The sequence below is a fragment of the Apteryx mantelli genome, chromosome 1 (assembly GCF_036417845.1).
Source record: "Apteryx mantelli isolate bAptMan1 chromosome 1, bAptMan1.hap1, whole genome shotgun sequence".
NCBI lineage: Eukaryota > Metazoa > Chordata > Aves > Apterygiformes > Apterygidae > Apteryx > Apteryx mantelli.
The window spans coordinates 39,863,488-39,883,092 of NC_089978.1; the positions used below are offsets into that span (position 1 = coordinate 39,863,488).

At 37.3% G+C, this 19,605-nt stretch overlaps 1 protein-coding gene across 4 annotated transcripts in view; it reads left to right on the top strand.

The window, feature by feature from the left end:
* Window positions 1-266: 266 nt before the first annotated feature.
* The window catches only part of TDRD3 (tudor domain containing 3), a 123,138-nt gene continuing 103,799 nt past the window's right edge, over window positions 267-19,605 (top strand). For 2 of the 4 annotated variants that reach the window (XM_067292604.1, XM_067292605.1), the window contains exon 1: window positions 267-348. In XM_067292604.1, the coding sequence (XP_067148705.1) occupies window positions 308-348 (41 nt within the window). In that variant the 5' untranslated portion in view covers window positions 267-307. Of the gene's footprint in view, window positions 349-16,902; window positions 16,959-19,605 lie in introns of those variants that run through there. The other 2 variants (XM_067292602.1, XM_067292603.1) reach the window with 2 other exon arrangements.

The window sequence follows — 19,605 nt, forward strand, 5'->3', positions numbered from 1 at the left end:
ACGGCGGGCGGCAGAGCGCCGCCTCTCCGCCTCGCGCAGGGGCGGGGAGCGGCGCCGGCGCCGGTCGCGGGCTTTGTTCGTCTCCGTGTGCGCCTCCGCCTCCCTCCCTCCCTCCCTCCCTCCCTCCCTCCCTCCGCCGCCGCCCGCCCCCGCCGGAGAGCTGGCCGGGCCCGGTGCCCGGAGAGGCCGCGGCGCGGGGGGACGACCGGGCCCCGCGTGCCTCCGCGCAGCGCCCGCGCCTCGCCGCAGCGCCCGCCCCGCGCCCCGGCGGCGCTGAGCCGGGTGCGGAGCGGCGGCGGCAGGCGCCATGGCCGGCGGGGCCAGGGCCGCGCTCTCGGAGGCGGGCTGGTAAGTGGCGGCGCCGCGGCCCTGCCCGGCCCTGCCCGGCCTGGCCTGGCCCCGCCGCCGGGCTGCGCTAGGCCGCGCCGCGGCCTCCCGCCATGCCGGCGGGCCGGGCCTGGGTAGCGGTGGGTGTGTGTGTGGGGGGGAAGGTCCGGATATTTATTCATTCATTTGCTTATTTATTTTTATTTTTTTTGGTAAGCGTGTGCTCGTTTTCAGGAAGCAACAGCGAGAAAGAGGCAGGGTGACATGATCCCCCTGCTCGGGCCCTGTGCGGTGGCGGCGCAGCTCTGGTGTCTTTTCTAATCGTGCCACCCTAGTTGGGCCCTTGCAGTGAAGAAGATAAGATAGAGGAAGTAGAGCCAGAGCAGGTTAAATGGGCACTTGGGGCTTGGATCTGGATACTCCTCTTCTCTAGCTTGTGCGTATCGTTGGGCACCTTCTCCCTTTTGGAAGGGGGCACTCGAATGGGTTGTTCTTCTCAAACATCCACTGCAAGCTGTGCATGCTATTTGCTAGCCTATAGGTGTGCTGGCTTGTTGACTAGACCTTGATGATTTATTGATCAGTATAATTCCCTTACTGGTCAACAGTTTGCCTCTTCTCCTCAACAACTTGCAGTTCTTTCCCCCAAGTGAAAGCTCATTGCTAAGTACCACGCCACAAAACAGTTTATTTTGGCTGTGTTTGAGAAAACCGCTTATATTGTGAGAAGTGTCATTATTTCTGGTGGTGGTTGGAGATAGTTTTCTTTCCATGCTTTTAGTTTAGCTTAGTGGTTTTACTTGATTGTGCTTTCTCACTTATGGCTAACATAAAAGATTAAACCAAGGATCATATTTTAATTGTTGCTTTTATGGTAATACACTTGATATGACTTCTTTTAAGTTTGGATTAAAACAAAGCATATGGAGGAGCTTTTGTAAATATGCTAATCTGTTACCTTCCTGCTATTACATATTTGGTTTAGCTAGTTTTCACAGTATAGCTTTGTGATAATACTAATCAATATGAGAAAATTAGTGTCTTTAGGTCTGTTTCTTGGGTAAGTGTGTCATACATTTCAAAAATATTGTTTCTTTAAGGGTGTGTAAAGTTCAATATAGTCCTGTGATTACTGGCTATTGGGGGATTGAAACAATCTTAATTAGTTACTTATGTTAATTTTCATAACATAAGCTTATTCTGTTTTCCCATACTCTTTGCTCTCCAGAAAAGAGAAGGCTTTCCATAAAAGTAACTTAATAATTTATGCTTTTTGTGTTTTCTGTTACATATTCAAAACTTTATCACACAACTTTTAAATTATTAGATGTTTTACTACTTGGTCAATTTAATGAATGCCATTGTTAAACAGCTTTTAGGTACTACAAATACAAGGCACATCTGAATTGGTCTGTGTTATTCTGCACTGTTTGTCTTTCTCCTTCGGGGCGTATATTGTTGATGACTATTAATCACTCATTATTCTTACAAAGTTGCAGGGAAGGGTGTGAACCAAAACCACAGTGACTGAAAGATGATCAGGCAAGTAGTGGGCTGATTATCAGGTGCACTGGAAGTATGCCTTGACTTAGTTGCATTGGGAAGGGTAGCACAAAGGAAAAGGAAATGAACACCTGTACTTCTGAGGAAGGTGAGGTGGAGTGAGAAAAAGAAATAATGCATCAGAAATATTCTTTAGATAAGTGTTCAGGTACTTTAAAATAATGACCTCGACATCTGTGCTTTTAACTGTTTTGCCTTTGCTGTTATGCTTGTGACTTTGGTGTCCTCTTATTACTAGTAGCAGATCCTAAAGTCCTTTAACACACATGCAAGTAAGCCTTCAGTTGTGTTATTTAATGTGTGTTTCTGATCTATGCTTGCAGTTAAATCATGTTCAATACCAATTTCTTTCCATTGTTGGTGTCTTCTCATGTCAAATGGTATGTTTCTTAGTGCAAAAATTGAAGCTGAGTTTATATGTTAAAGTCTGTCCCCACAGAAACAACTGAAGAACCAGAACAAATTAAGAAACTATTGTTCCATAGTTGCAAATCTGCTAGCTTGTGAGATACTGCCTATTTTAATTCAATTACCATAACTTTTTTAGATCTTTAAAGATAAGTTACTATAAACACTTGTCTATGTGAATTTTTGCAATTAATTTTTGTTATGTCTCTGAATATACAGTAAAGTTTTTTTCCAAGTAAAGCAGTGACATAGTGTAGTTAATGCAATATAGTACACTTTTTTTCAAACAGCTATTCTTAGAGTCATTTATTATCAATTTGTCTAGAAATTTGTTTTGTTTGCTTTTTCAATTTGTTTCAGTATATCAGGTATGTATTTAAAGAACTTTTCAGAGAGGAAGTTTCCCTGTGTAGTAAATTTAACAGTGACAGCTAATGCTGAGAACCTAGGTTGTTTTTTTTGGAGGGGGGTTTATTTCATGAAAATAGGTAGAAGACCCCTGTAGTTTGTGAACAGAACTGCAATTTTTCTGAAGAGGAGAAGATGTCCTTGCAGCTGTCTTAACAAGTGCACATTTTTTGAGACTAGTTCTTTTCATTATGTAATACACTGTACCTTAGGTGCTGTATGTCCAAACGTGATATTGGCTCCACCTTTAGAGATTAAATGGGGGTGTGTTTGTATTTGTGGTGAAAAAATATTCTGTCTTGGAAGGGAAGTTGTGTATTAACTCTCTCTTTCTCTCTCTCTCTCTTTTTTTTTTTTTTTTTTTAATTACCAAATATTTATGGGGAGGACGGCTGAGGGGAAGAGAGAATTCTTTTTGTATTGTTATAGTTATAGTCATGAATTTTGGAACAAATCTTCCAAAGCTGCCATTAACGTATAGACCTAAAGGGAACCTAAATTACTGAATCCAGTTTTCTACAATTCCGAGCAAGTATGTACTGGACCTGAAGTCCAAACGGACTGCAGAATGCACCCTCCTTGTGCAAACCATGAATTACAGAACATTTCTCAGTGATCTGCAACAAACTTCATTTTGTTTGTTTGTTTTTGAAAAGTCTAATAGCATTTCATAGGAGAACAAGAAGGAAATCCAGGATGTCTTCAGTGTCCTAGATCCTTGCAGAACTTGGGAGTTTATTACATGAAAATGTCTCAAAGTTTTAGAAAGCAAAAGAACAATATGCTGTGTCCTACAGCAGGGCTAGCCTGTGGTCCCACTGATCTCGGGTCTAGTGACTGGTTCATCTTTGAATGTGGGAGAGCAAGATGTGCAAGCCGCATACCTGAAGAATTTCTTGATATAACTAAATAACTAAAAGTTCTTAGTATAACTAATAACTACAAGTGAGTTCCTTGTCAAGTAGTACAGATTGTTTTTCTTGCAGTATATGATGCCATAAAAATTAGTAGGCCTAAGGCAAAAAAAAAAGCTATGTAATCTTGTAAAATTTTGCATGTTTTGAAGACTGTGTAGGTAATGTTCCTACTATGGCAAGTTATTACTAGAGATGAAGAAGTATCAGAACTTCATTGGTTATTTGGGAACACGAGCGTTTAGCAATGCTGGCATCAATCTAGTCTAGGTTTGATGTGTTTTGTAAATGAAAACTATATACTTTGTGTATACTAAACTATTTTAAATTGACTTCTGTGGAAGTACTTAAGTGATGTGCTGCATAATGGTTAACTTTAGATTTAAGATTAGTCTGTCCTAACTAACTTTTCTTATAGGACTGACTATGTGATGTGATCTTCAAGCTGTAAAGAAGTAATAGGTGCATGCCTAGAAATGCAGGGAAATGCCAAAGGAACTAACCTAACACCAGTTTGTAAGAATGCAGCAGGAATTTAGGAAAGTAGTGGGTTCCAGGGTCCTGCAAGATGATGCCCTTTGCTTACATGTTCCTTTGCTGGTCCTCTGAAAGTTTTTTGGTGAGCTCAGCTGAATTTCATCCCTATATATGAGACAAACCCAGCCTGGATAAAACATCTTCCCTGGACAACCCAGTGTTTCACAGGAGAAATACATCTCTCTTTTGAGATTTATGACAGGCAGTCCTGTAATAACTTACCTATGTGGTTTATGAAATTTGGTTGCTACTGTGAAATCGCTAAGTTACAGTACAAACCCAAATGCTGCATAGTTGCATTCTTTTGTCAAGGTGTATCCCACACTGGCTGGCATGATTGGTTTGTGTTCTTGCTGGACTGTTAGAACCTTGTTTCTTTATGTTTTATATATGTGTGTGTAGATATATGTGCACAAATATATAGCCATTTTTGCTCTGGAGGAGCTGAGAAGGTCTGATATTGCACCTTCTGTTAATTTAAATAAGCTTGAGAAACTAATACAGATTTTTTTTTTAAAGAAGTTGCTAAGTAGTAACATATTACTGGAATTGAATGGAATCTTCCCAGGTTTTCAAAGAAACTAGGATATGGATATAATAGTTAAAAAGATACAGAGAAGGTAACTAAAATAGTTAAGGAGATGGAGGGGGCTGATGAGGGAGCTGTGATGGAGTAGCTGTCTGCTGGGAGATTAATGTGTTGGGAACTCCTTAAACTGCAAAAGAGAAAGCTGAAGGTGGAAAATTCAGTAAGGTTTATTTAATCTGAGGGCAGTAGGTAAGAGGACTGTTGAGCTGTTATTCCCCAAATCCTGCAACATTGTTGCTCGCTGAATTCTGCAACACTAGAAGGAGGAAGCACTTATTAAGATAGTAGTATTCCAGTTTCAAAGTGGGGAACGAAGTATTTTTACAGAGTGATGGTGAAGGTGTAGCATTTGTTGCCACATAGGTTGTGGAGGCAAATTATATTCACCAGGCTCAAAAGAAATTACACTATTTTATGTGCAGTAAGCCTATAAACAGATTTTTAAAGGGAATAGAAAGTGATGCATCCTCTAATAAACCTAATCCGCTGGTTGTGAGGGTCTTGCAGGAGTATGAGAGGAGCAGACTGCAGGAAGTGACTGGGCTCTTAAGCTGTTCCTAAAGAGCTTCTCCACTGTTGAAGGCAGAACACGGGACTAGATGAACCATAAGCCTGTCCCAGTAGAGCATTTTATACATTCTTGCTAACAGTAGTGTTTTAATCTGTTATTTTAAGCTATTATTGGTTAGAGAGAAATGGAAGATAGCTAATACAGTACTGTTTTATTTTTGTGTTATCTGTAAAATTAAAGGTCAGTAAGTCAGACAGTACAGGTAAAATTGATAACTATTCTAAGAGGAGGATTATTAGTCCCTTGAATAAATATGACGGGGGAAGTGGCAAACTTCCTTGACTTTTGCGGAGTGAAATCAGTCATCATGGACCTTTTCAGAATTGTTTGAAGGGGTCAGTGACCATCTAACTAAGATATGATTGACATAGTACTCTTGAGTTTTAAAAAAAAATTTGACCATGGACCTTTTTCAAAGTTTCTTAAGCTTTCTTGATGAGGATGGAAGGTTATCCTGTGGATAGTTGGTTAAAAGATGAGAAATAAGAAACAAATGGTTGCTTCATGATGGGAAAAAAAGTTACCAGTGGATTTCTGCTGGGATCTAAGACTTTTTCATGTTGAATAATAGTCTTAAGGAATGATAGTGTTGTGGCACCATAGCAGTTTGCTGATATATTCAGTTTAGTAAAATCTAAACTGACTGTATAGTTGCAGAACAATGTTACGATACCATTGCCTAATGGTTTCAGATGGCAAACATAGTTCAGTTTTGAAGAATGCCAGATGATGTACGTGGAGGGACAATAACGCAAACCAGTATAAATAATGATGATCTCTAAGACTGATGTTACTTAGAAAAGGGCAGGGGTCGCAGAGCTGTTAGGAATTATTCAGAAAGATATAATGGCCTAACAAGTTATTTTATTCTTTATGTAAATCAATGGTGTATTAAAATCTTGAACAGTGTGCACTAATGTAATCATCTCAATACAGCATGGGTTTCATAGACAACAAAAAAGAATAGAGATATTGGATCAGAGGTATGGACATCTCTGCTGGGGAAGATGGAGGTCTTTAGTTTGGAAAACAGAAGAACAGGGGAGAGGTGATAGAGGTCTATAAAATCCATAGATCATATAGAAATGATGAATAGAAAGCAAGAATAGCTATTTTTCTTAGCACAAGAATTAGGCCACCCAGTGAATTGAATTAAACACGCTACTTGATGAAAATTTAAGTAGCTGTTCAAGCGATGTGTAATTAAATTGTGGAACTTAATTGCCACATAATATTGTGGAACAGAAAAATATAAGTGGGTTAAAATAGTAATTAGACAAAATCAGGTAGGGATAGATGCACTGAATGCTGAACTTCATGGTGTGATGCAGCTACTAGCTCTAGAATTGCTGGAAGCTAGGAATTTTTCCAAGCATTTCTCTATATATTTGCCCATTTCTTGCATTCTTTCCCCAAGTCCCCTGCTTCTAGCCACTCTTGGAGGAAGGTCACTTTATTAGAGCTAGATCAGATAAGCACATTCACCCTTTCTGTTCTTGTTTTTGTATCATAGGTATTTATCTTCATGCTGTAGTTCTGCTGAGAGAAGGATTTTCTCCTCTTGATTGGAGTGGGGGAGGAGGAGGCGGGAATCTGGAGGGAAAGGAACAGGATTTTCAGTAATGGGATAAAGAGAAAAGACAAGTAAGTGTGACAGACCCCTATGGACTCAGTCTTGGGTGTAGCTTCTATTGCCTTACTGCAGCTCAGCCTCTGGGTTTTTATTAGTTGCTGGAAGGGCCTCTCCTTCTCTTGACTTGTTATGGCAGCTCTCGGATCAATTTATGAATCTTCTTTGGGGACACAACCCTTACCTGCTGGTTTCTGTGAGTAATGTGCTAGGAAGCTGAAAGACTGGTTTAAGATGTCCTTCGTTCATAGCATTGTTACAAATATGAATGAAGAAGGTTGCTACTGTGAACTCTTTATTCAAGAAATGAATAAAAAGTATGTAGTCTACTTAAAACAATTTTCAAGCTGAAAGTTCTTTAAATTATTACAGACCTTTTCTTAATATCCACCTTTTCTTTTCATCGTATGGTGTGTCTCAGGTTGATTCTCTTCAGTGAATGCATTCTGTAGGAGCATGTAAACTTTCTGTAGCTAGTTTCCTTTTTGGAGTCCTTGGAGATTTCAGAAGTATTTAGTTTCCCTTCAAAAGGTATTTACTTAGTCTTGTAACTCATAGGCTTTGCCTTCTTTTTGAGATATAAATAGATTATGAGGCCAGGTGTTATTTACTGTATTTGACTCAATGAGGTAGTAGTTTCCTTCTTTCTGCCTCTTTTTGTCCTCATGCTTTTTGACTTTATTTTGAAAAGTGTACATTATCTCTGAGTTGAAGATACCTTTTGTAATTTTTTATATTGATTTGTCTATTGATAAACTAATTGATATCATCATCTAAATGAGGTAAATGGGTGGAGCTTGTTACACAATTGTAATTGACCACTTTGGGGCAGATTTACCTCTTCCCTCCCACGATTTTGGCTTCTAAGTGTACTGTAAAGGGAAAGTTTAAAAATGTAATCTTGATAGAGATTTGAGAGAAAGACTTGGGCAGGATGGAATAGCAGCATGCTTGAGTATTGTTTGCTTTTACCAGCAAAGCCCAAATGAACTTCCCAATGGAAGAGTGAGTTAAAGAAAATAGCGGTGTTGAAGAAGTCTACTTTTTCCAAGTTGTTAGTATCTCTTATGATGTGAACAAAAGTAAAAGCAGAGGTGGTTCAAACTAAATATCCCCAGAGATTTAAATTATTGATCAGACAACTTATTCCTTCTAGAAAGTGGAAATTTGAGGATTCTGGACTAGATGTTGGATACAGGTGAAGGAGGTCTCAGGTCTCTTTGCAGAGACTGTGCCCTCCAAAACCATGCTATGAGACTCTCAAGACATGCTTTGGCTCTGCTCAGGCACTGTATGCTTCAGACTCCCCAGATTCTGGATCCCTTGAGCAACAGGCTGAGGGGAGGGTAGTTGGAGAATTTGCAGTGAGGTACTGTTGTCATTTATATCAATAACAAACAGATGTTTGGCATTTTTTTTTTATATGTGCATATTTTACTTAAATACCACTTTACATCTTAATGTAAATAATACATATGGGAGTAGGTAGTGATACAAAGACATCCTGAAGCTTAATTTAACGGATAGAATTGCTACTAGAAATGTTAGATTTGAAAATATCTTACATGTTAGTTAATTATTTAATGGTTGCTTGTTGCGTGATGCTCATAACAGTAAAATTGAAACAAATTTAAAGACTGCTTCTCCAAACTCTTCATGTTGTTCATATTTTGAAGGGTAAGATGTTTTCTAACTGTGGGATTTTTTTTTCTTTGGGGGGGGGAGGGGTGTGTGAGTAAAAGGAGAATGTTTAATTCCATTAAAGATAATTCTAATACAGCTCACAAAATGAAGGAAAGGCTGTATGGGGGATAAATAGTACGTGAGTGTTTCTAATCACGTTTTACGTAGTTAATATAATGCATAGTCATGAAGTGTCAGACTTAAGAAAGAATGGGCAGCTCTAAATCTGACATCTAACCTTTGAGCTGGTTTGCACTCTTAAGAAAAAAAAGTTACTGGCTTAAATAATTTTTATAATACTGGTGGTAACTGAAGCATGATGGGGACTCTTACAATGGCATCATTTTGAACCCTTCTCTTGAAGAAATGTAGCACAAGTATTAGAAATGGGAGTAATGATATTAGCTGACAGCAAGAGAAGACTTATTCTGAGTTAGAAAATGGACTGCTGAAATTGCTGGTTTGACAGAGAACACTGTCTGGTGAGTGTGGTCAAGACTGACTTTTTCTTTCCTGTTGTTTGTCTCATATAGTGCTCCAGATGACTATGAGTTTCTTGCGTTGTCATGTCTAAGTAAAAGCTATTGAGGGAAGCCAGAAGGGAAAAAGGCACGTGTGTTCAGACAGTTCCAAGATATTCTTAGTGCGGTGGCAGCTGTTTCTCTGGCTTGGGCTCAGGCTTAGAATTCAGTTTAAGACTGGCTGCCAACATTTTCCCAAGGAAATGTGTGTGAGAAACAGTACTGACAGCTTATAGCTCAGCAACAATTTAATGAATTTCATTACACGAAGAAAGAAAACCCTCTTTTATCATTGTGACTTTTGTATGTCATATTGCTGTGGCCTGTTACGAATTATGAAATATCAGCTCTTCTCAAAGAGCAAAGCATGCAGGAATGTTTGCCCAGTGCTTTCTGCCTGCTGGAGCTGTTACTAGCATCTGCTGTGTTACAGCAGTGCTACTTGCTAAAAGGTTATCTTGTCAAAGTTTGGAGTTAGTGAGGCTATCTTGGACGTATCTCTGAATGTTAGCTGGAAAAGTTTGACTCTTGTGTAGCTGCTATTACTCTTGGATACTAGTGGGCATGCTTATCACTAAGTTTCTCTTCTATTGACTCATATTAAAATTGTTTGCAATCTGCTGAAATTTCATTCTCTTATGTTCTTTTACTATTGTAAAAAAACCTTATGTGTTTCTCACAATATTTAAGTAATTTTATAAATGTAAATCAGGAGATATCATTAAAACATGGGCTATAAGTATGTACTATCCAGAATCCTCACCAGGTGCATTAATACATTATTTCACATTTTAGCAAAACATAATCACTTATTTAACTCTCACTCATATTGATGATGACGTGAATGGGGGAAATAACACTTTCAACAGTTAAATGATTCATCTTGGTATGTATTATTGCTTGATAGAACAGATATGCCGTGATGGAAGAACATTTGCACTTCTTTCTTTTGAGTAATGTTACATAATTACCATTAGGGTCACTACAGTGAGAGCAGGGGAGATTTTCAAAGGCATCAGGGCAGTTAAGTTTCCTGGATATTCTTGGAACCTCCCCTTTTTTATTTGTTAAATTGTGATATTGTATCCAAGAAAGTTTTAAATACAAGACAGAAGTGTTTCATTCTGAATTACTGTTTAGAATGGTAACAGCAGAGAAGCGTTACTTTTTTCAACTTCATAGAATGCTTTGTGTTTTATAGTTGACAGCACTTGCAAGTGCTTAGGTTTTCATTTAACTGAGGAAGGAAAGAAGGAGCAAAAAGAGTCAAGGAAGGAGTCAATGAAGAAAAGTGGGTAATTTTCAAGGGTCCGTCTCTCACTTTATGCAGAGTAGTGATTTCTGAATGAGGCCTACCTTTTGTTGAAGTATTGAGCTGTTAGGGAATGCCAAGAAGAGCCTTATGTAAAAAATGTGATCTGTCAAGCTGCACTTTTTTGAAAATGGGATGTGTAATGAACACAGTCATCATTCTTGGTTTTGAAAACTTATTCAGAGAACTTTTTTTTTTTTTAATTCAGATGTGACATAGATAATACACGGATATACGTCTGTGTAATATACATACATAATTATTGATAGACTTGAGAGCTGCAGTTCAGCTAGTTTAATAAGCAGCTTGAAATTCTTCCTTGTGGCAAGTACTTGTCCTTTTCCTCTTTGTAACTCTTCACTTATTGACTTCTATTTGCAACTTCATATCTATTTTTGACACAAAATAATATCAAGTTTATTCTTTGTAACTATGGAAAATCAAGATAAGTGAAGGAAGTGACTGTATCCATGCATATACTTAATGTTTTACCTGATATTCAAAAGCTAAATCAGTTCGGGTTTGTTTAATAGTGAAAGTTACTCTTGAAAGTGTAGCATGAAATGATTTCAAACCAACTTGGGTCATTAAATAAAGTCAAGTTTCTTTTTTCTTTTCTTTTTTTTTTTTTAGGGCTAATGAAGTTTCTCAGTGGGAAGGTGACTTGAAACATTTGTTGCATAGATTTCAGAACTTGCTTTTGAATGGTTGGCTGTACCTGAGAAAATCTATGCAGGATGAACAAATGACAAAACAAGCACTTTGAGTGTTTTCTATTCTTGACATGTTGAGTTTTGTCAATCCACCGAGTTTTCAGCCTTGATCACATTTTTTACAGCAATTCATGGTTAATGCTCACCATGGTCTTGGAGGACTCCATTGAAAGGCAGAAAAAATACTGCATGTTTTTTGAGTTGGAAAAAATTTTCTTTGGAAAATGCTGCTAAGAGATTACCAAAGTGTGGTTTTCTATAAGTTTGGGAAAGGGGAATAAAAGGGAAGGGGAACCTTTTTTTTCAACTTTTTTTTTGTTCACTCTCTTTTCCGTTTTCTTAGGTTACATTTGAGTTCGTAACCTAATCATGTTGTCATGTGATAATAACATGAAAAATGGAAAAAGCTTAGTAGAAATTGCAATTCTAGATTATATTATGTTCTAGCTATGACTGTATTTATTCAGATGAAGTTACAGTGTTTTACAACTGCAGACTTCCTAAATGTTTTTCAGTTTCTTCTCTGGATTTACTGAGTTTGTAATTTTTGTGGATGTGTTGTATGCAGAAGAATTACTATGTTCCATTGTTGTTTGATTATCAGATTTTTATTTTTTATCTTAATTTTTATCTGCCAATAATAATTAGTAGTCACTTGGAATTAAACTTGTGCAAGACATTGATTTCCCTCCCCCCCCCCCCCCCCCCAGTGCCTGACTGGAAAAAAAAATCATTTTCATTCACATAAAACATTCCTGTGATTTATTAAATAAAAGTAAAGGAATGGGATTGAAAGCTTGGATTACAGCATAATTTAAAAAACAGATGAATGAAGACTGTATGTTACTCTCCTGTTATTTATCCTTTACCTGGGTGGCTAGGATAATCTCGTGAATGTTAGAGCCCTGAATTCAAATCCTTTCTCTTCCTCGGTAACATGAGGTCACAATGCTAAAACACTAAATTGAAAATATTAATTGAACCACAGAATGTGGGAATAAAGCTTAGTAGTTAAGGAGCTTCCTGGGATACTTGTGGATTTTTATTTTATTTTATTTGTTATTTCAAAGAATGTTTTAGTAAGCCATACAAACAGAATGTTTCCTGGTGTCTTGCCACATTTCTTCTCTGTGTTTTGTTTATAGCAGCAACAATGACAAAAGCTATTTCTTCCCACTTTTATTGTTGAAGTTTCTTGTCTGTGCGTTGATCTTGCTTTGTATTAATTACAGCAACTTCCTTTCCAGTTTGTCTTTCCTACTTGTCTCTCTTCTTCCATTTGGTTGCACTGCTTTTAAAATTGTCCTTTGATTTGTCAAAGAAGTTTTTTTTTTTCCTGCATCAGATTTAAGATAGTTTAGTTTACAAGTTCAATTTTGTGTGAATGTCATTCCAGCAAAACTGTTGTAAAAGCAGTGCACATTTTCTCTTGTGCAAGCTGGTCTTTCAGTTCTTAATAATTTTGTAAAAGTATTTGCTCTAGTGAAACTTTACTGTTACAGCTACAAGCATTTTAATTAAAAATATTATTGGTGAGTAAAAGTATGCTTCTGATAGCGTGTTTTAACTGCACTTATGGATACCAAACTTTGTTCTGCAGTCATTCGGCTGACCACCTTATGTCTTACAGACCTGTGGGCATCTGTAGGTCAGTGGTTGAATAATACTGCTAGAGTGCATGTGCAGCTTATGAACTCCAACTTGGAAATACCTCTTGGAGGTCCTTTAGCTTCTTTTTGTTAAGAGATCAAATTGAAGGATACGGTAGTATTTTTCAGTTTTAAAAATATTTGGGTCTCTGTATCTGTAGCCAGTCATGTTCTTTTGGTCATTGCTAACAAGTCAACAGCTACTAATCTGCTGGCACTCCCCAGACTTTTCAAATATATCATTGAAATGCAATGTATTAGTTTTAATGTGTGTTCTTTTACATTGCATAAGTATGTATGTCTTTGCATTTTTTACTTTCAGTGATTTTTCACGAATAGACTATAAATCTAGTTTTAATGGTGTGTAAAAATGGCTGTTTTTAGCATAAGGTGGAGTAAAAAGAAACCTGCTGCTTTAGCAGAGTTGAAAATAGCTTCTCTCTATGCAGAAAAACTTGCTGTATTGAGTTAAAATTATATAATAATAGGTGCACGTGTTAAGCGTGGATGACCACAGCTGTAAATGAAATCATCTTCTACTTAGCATCTTCAGTTATAACGTATAATTTTTTTGTTTCAGTAATGAGTACTCATCTTTCATCCTTTGTCTTCTGAGCGGGTTGTAACTTCTTTGTTTGTTTGTTTGTTTTGATGTTTAGGAGGGATGCGAGTGGGTTGTCTCCAAAAGTTATATTTTTTTAGTTAGAGCCACTTCTGTAAGAACAGTACCCACGACAGCAGCTGTTCTGAGAGATTTGGGGGTTGGTGATATAATCCTTTTTAAAATATTTCAAATAAAACTTAAGGCATTTGCTTAGCATTTTGCTTTCTGAGTAGCAGACGTTGGAACTGTTAAGCTTCTGTTCTTTCTGAAATTAATGAATGTCTTGAAGCAGAAGTAGTCCAGGTCTTTGACACTGATATGGAAGACATGCTTTAATAACAGATTAATTATCAATTAATAATATTTCCAAGTTTCATTTTGTAGTTTTATGGTTCAGTGCTGTTTTTGTATGATGATAAAGTGAGATTTTACAGCTTGAATAGAGAAATATTAATTGTCTCCTTCATGAGTACAGCTGATAAGCTAAATTAGGTGATTAAAAATGATTAATGATAAATGATTATTATACTTGGACTACTAAAAATATACCCTTTTGACCATATTACTTATTTCAGCCTCAATAAATCAACTTTTAAGTATCATTAGTAGAAGGAATGCATAAAAAATTCCCGTGAGAAAGCATTTTGAGGCATTGCTTCTTATAAAGATGCCAGGTTTACCTTTCTTTTTAGATATTGAAAGTATTGAAGAAAAACTTAGGTTGGAAGAGGGGCCTCTGGGGAGGTCATCCTGGTCCCACCCCTTGCTTAAAATGGGGCTAAGTCCTGAGTTAGGTCAGCTTGCTTAAGGCCTTGTCCATGTGAGCTTTGAGTTTCTCCAAGGCAGCCTGCTCCAGTGCTTAACCACTTGTTGGGAAGATTTTTTCCCTTAGGTCCAATGGAATTTCCATCGTTGCAACCTGTTTCTCACGCCTCATCATTTCACTCTAAATCTCTGAGAATTGGCTCTGTCATCTCCATAACCCACCTTCAGGTGATGTGTATGTGGGAAATTAGATCCTCTTTGTGCCTGCTCTTTTTCAGGCTGAACAAACCCAACAAACCAAGCAACTCTCTCAGCTTCTCCCCCTGTGACATGTGCTCCAGCCCCCCAAAACCTCTTAGTGCCCTTTTTGTAGGCCTCTTGGCCTTCAAAAGCTGGTCACAGCTTTTAGCTGCGGCTTTGTGCTGGGAGGAAGGCAATAATCGCTTCTCTTGACTTGCTGGCTGCAGTCTTGGTAACGCAGCTGAGTCGTAAGTGTTTATCACTGTATGGGCTGACTCCCTTTCAAACGGTTGTCCATCAGGAACCACAGAGCTGCCTCCTGTCTAGTCAAGTCCCATCTGAACAGTTGCAAGCTCTGTTTTTATCTTTGCTGAACTTCATGACACTCCTGTTGGCCGAGGAACCAGTATGGTGATGCTTGTTATACACGTATATTTTTACATGCAAGCCGCCTTTCCCCCTGCCAATTAGCACTGTCATATTTTTCCTGCCAGAAGTTGTGCATCTTTTTTAAGGTTTAGTTTACATAGGAATAAGACCTTTTAATAAAGTGGCTATGTTAGGATAAATTTGACATGTTTATGCCACTGTGAGCTATTCTGGTGTGTAGTGAGAAAGTTATTTTGTAGTGTAGTATCTGATTATGGAAAATGTGATATACCAGCAGTGCATATTAAATAAATGCCCTGCTAAATAAGATACAGATAATCTGAAATGTATTCTCACAGTGTGTATATTTGCATTTATTTTGATTCTTCAGAACAAAGTGACAGCTGAAAAGTGATTTAATTCATAGCAGAGTTTTCAAGTAAAACTAATGATGTTAGTTCATGCATCTTAAATGCTTTGTCAAGTATCTGTACAATGATATAAAAATAGTGTGAATTAGTCTAATCTTTTATTTGTATATTGTGATAAAAATACGAGAATAGACTACAGGTATTTTGATTCTTAAAATTTTGCCCTAACCCTCAAAACTTTATTTTTTACAAGCATTTCACCTAAAGCAAAATTAAACTGAAAGCTGGACCATTGGAAAAATAGTGTTTTCTTCTATCGACGGAGTCTCCTCTCTTGATGACCTTTTTTTTTTTTTAAAACCAGTCATTTTTTCCCTCTCACTTGGGTATGAGAGTGTCTTCAAAAAGGTCTGTTTTATGTTGAGTTTAGTTTCCTAACTTTAGCACACACTTATTCAATTAGAATTTTAATGCAGGGGTGCTCATGTTTTGCATAAGACATTAAGGAATACTTTTAATAGTTCTTTTGGCAAGTTAATTTCATTGGTAACTGAAAGGGGCAAAATGTAGTCGTATTTGATGAAAGGGCATTAGTTACTATAATATGCAAACTTTATCTTTGCATTTTATATCTTTGTTCCTAGACTTGTGAAAACTAGAAAACAGTTGCCATTACCAGTGATTTCTAAAGGATCTGAATAAAGTAATAGTGGTAGTACAAATGAAATGGAAATATTAGATCAATAAAATGTCGGTCGTGTTTTTATGTTTCTGTAGCCTAGTGTATTTTTGGAAAAGAAAGATAGTTTCCAAGGATGTTAGTTACAATTGGGGGAAAAATAAAAATAAAAGATTTTTAGCAAGATTTATAGAACTCTAGAGGGGACTATTCATTATACCCAAGGTGAAAGCATCCTGAATAGTGAAATAGAAAATTTTTAGGAAATGGGTTGCAAGTGCAAAAGAGACTGCACCAAAAGGTATGAGAAGAAATTACAGTGCAAATTTTTAACTTGAGTTGGCACCATGTGCAAAAGAATTGAGTATTGTGAGGCTGTGAGGAGTTTAATGTGATGAAGGCACACGTGTGAGATAGTGCTTCTTGAAAGCATCCCCTTTCGGCTTCACTGAATGACTTCCACATTGAGCTAGAAGCAATCCAAAGGGAAGCCTCCATGCACTATTTACTTGAAAGGAGGATGAGTGAGTTTTTCTTGTTTGTTTGTTTTCCCCTGAAGCATAATGCACAAAAATGTCTTCCTTTTGGGTTAGTATGGCATATATTTGTTGGAAAAATAATAAATATTATGTATGCTTGTTTCATATTTACAATTGAGAAATTGATTTTTTTTTCTGAAAAGGTGTTTAAGTAGTGTAAAATTCACTTTGGAGTTGAAAAAAAACAGCTCCCAAATGGAGTTGAAAAAAAACAGCTCCCAAATGGAGTAATAGCTGTGCAATTACACTCAGTGGAGTTGTTTCTGGGTGTATAATGACTTAGTTAAGAGGAGGCATCATATGTGAGTAGGGCTTGGGTATAACAAGTGCAGTATGTAAAGGTGACAGTTATTTATTTCACTGCCATTTTGGATTTGTTACTTCTTATAGGTATAGTTTGAGTCATCTTATTTGGCAGTTTGGACAGTACAGGAGTGATCATTTAAAAAGTCAGTTTTGCAACATATTCCACTTGTTTTTCCACAGCAAACTTTTTTGGAAAACTGTGTCTCCGTCCTTCGATGTATGGTGCTCAGTTCACTTCTCCTCAAAGGTTTTGCTTGGAGGTTAGTAGTGGTGATAAAATTAAACATATTGCACTTTAAAATTTACTTTTAAAAAAGTAATAATTTAAATGTATAATTCTGCCTGAAAGGATGCAGTTACCAATTACTACCCTTTCAAAAACTGAGAAAGTTTTTTTAGAGAGTCACTGTTATATACATTGATAACATTTGTCAAAATCAGTTTCATGCACTTCATAACTTGCTGTTGGTTGCATTAAATAGTGTAAAGAACAAAGATAAAATAATTTTACGGTTTGGACTATGAAAATGTAGCTTATTTTTAAGTTAAGCAAACTCTAAGAGACTGCTTAAACTTTTGAAATCCTGGATATCAAAATATTCTGTATACATTTGTGTAAGTGTTAAAATTTATAGCGATTTAAAATAAATATCAAATATGGACATATGTTTTGAAGAAATCATCTTTGTTTCATGTACATGTTTGTAATTACTACAAAACTACTAATCTGTAGCATTTGTGACAAAATGTGTTTGGTAAATCACATCGCTGCTTGAAACTTGTATACTGTCTCTTTTTGAGATTATCCTTTAATTTTGAACTTTTTTCTTGGAGATTTTGAACAAAAATGAGTCCAAATTGAGAAATAAAGGCTTATTTTGAAACAAAAACAAAAAAAACCACCCAAACCTCCAAGTATTTCTCAAACAAATATGCCTGTCTTATTTATTTGCAGCTTCATAGGTAGAAGACAGGAATTTTCCACTCTTAAATTCTCCATAGCATGTGTACTAATTCTTAGTACGAACCATTGCTGCAATGCCTTTTCTGGTTTGACAACTACTTAAACTTCTGTTTTATCAAATTTACAAATTGGAGACTAATACAGAAGATGAGTGATCTCTTCATTTTATGCAGAAGTAGTGTTTTGAGCTAACTTTGTTGCAGATCCAAGAAACTTAAGCTGATCTCTTCCCCATGCCCAGCTTTCCTTGTTCCGTCTCTACAGTTGATGATCTTGCACTGTCCTTTGCTTTGAAGATCAAAGTTTCTGTCCCAATAATCTGTTTCCAAACACATCCCGTAGCTGATATCTGTTGAGGAGTTGGAGCGTGGGGCAAGTATGCAGGGATAATTCCTCAGAATGTTCTCCTGGCTTTTAACTCCTTGTGATTCAGCAATTTTCAGCTGGATGTTTTCTTTGTATCAGATAGATTTCAAAAAAAATTTTTTTTGCATGAATCCGTGCAGTTGTTTTTTGAACCCATGTAAAATTTCAGCAGCCCCAAAATACAGAAGGAAGGTATTCCACAACTTTATTATATGTTGTGTGTAACACTCTTTTCTTAAGTTTATTGAATCTGACGCTTGCTAATTCAGACACATTGAACAACCAATGCCTTTTTATCGCCTTGATGTCACTCATGACCATATAGATCAGTTAAATCTCCTCCTCAGTCTTCTTCATAGTGAGCAATCCTGTTCTGTGTAGTTACTCCTCAAAAGGAAGGTGTTCTCTATCTTTGATCTGTGCTGTTGTCATATGAAGGAGGGCAGAGAGAAAACAGAGGGTCCTGAAAACAGGGAGAGTTTAGGAAAAGGAGGGAGAGAAAGAGAAAATGAAGACAGATGCATTGGAGATATATATTGTTCAGTTTCTGTCATTATAGAAGAGAATACAAAATGACTGAGGAAATGTGATGTGATGCAGATGTACTAATTCTGAAAAAAAAAAGGATAATTAACAGTTTATTAAGCTAAATATAGTGCACAGTAAATTACATCTGAGAGTTTCAAAATTGAAAGTGTATGGTCTTTGGTATGGTGCCCTTTAGCCCTTGAGGTATTTGTGAGTCTGGGTAGAAGAGTATAAGGGTATGAACAGTCATTTGCAGATACACGAGTTCGGGCTTAGCTTATACGTGCTTATTTGAGACTCGGTGACTGGGTGTATCTGCTCCTAGGCCATTAAACATGAAAAGTAAGAGGATTAATTTAATCATGCCATCTTTCTCTGGAGATGTTATACCTGCTTTACTTCTAAACAGATGAGCGTGATCAGTTGCTGCTTCTCGGCTGAGAGGCAGTTATTTCGGGAGATGCCTTATCTCAGTTGCTTCTTGCTTGTCTGTCTGCATCTGGAGCTCTGTTGCAGTCCTGACACCATCATATACTGAGATACATTTTAAAGGAATGCAGGTGTGTATTTTGCACTTGACTGTTTAGCTTAATATTACTTCATAAATGTTGTGATTCATGCTTGATTTCACTGTTTCTTATTAGAATATTAGAGCATAAACTTTAAGGAACTTGCATATTAAAGGAAGTCAGTATCCCAGTTTTGAGTCCTAGCATCGTACGAATAGTTGACTTTATTGATGAAATGAAAAGCAAGCTGAAAAAAAATGTTGAGAGCTATGGAACTACGGAAGTGTAGTTTTCTTCGGACTTGTGCCCTCCAGTCTTACAACCAAACTCATTATTGTTGACTTTTTCCCTTAGAGCTTCCTGACTGCCTGCTGCAGTGCCCTCAGTGCTCTCTAATACCTGTGTACTGTCATATCTCATTTCCTTCTTGTCTTCTTTCCTACCCCATAGTATGCTGCGCTTCCTCCTCCGTCCCCATCTGGTTGGCAAGCGTCAGCATGTGTTATGGCTGGTTCGGAGCTATGTGCGTGCTTCAGTTGA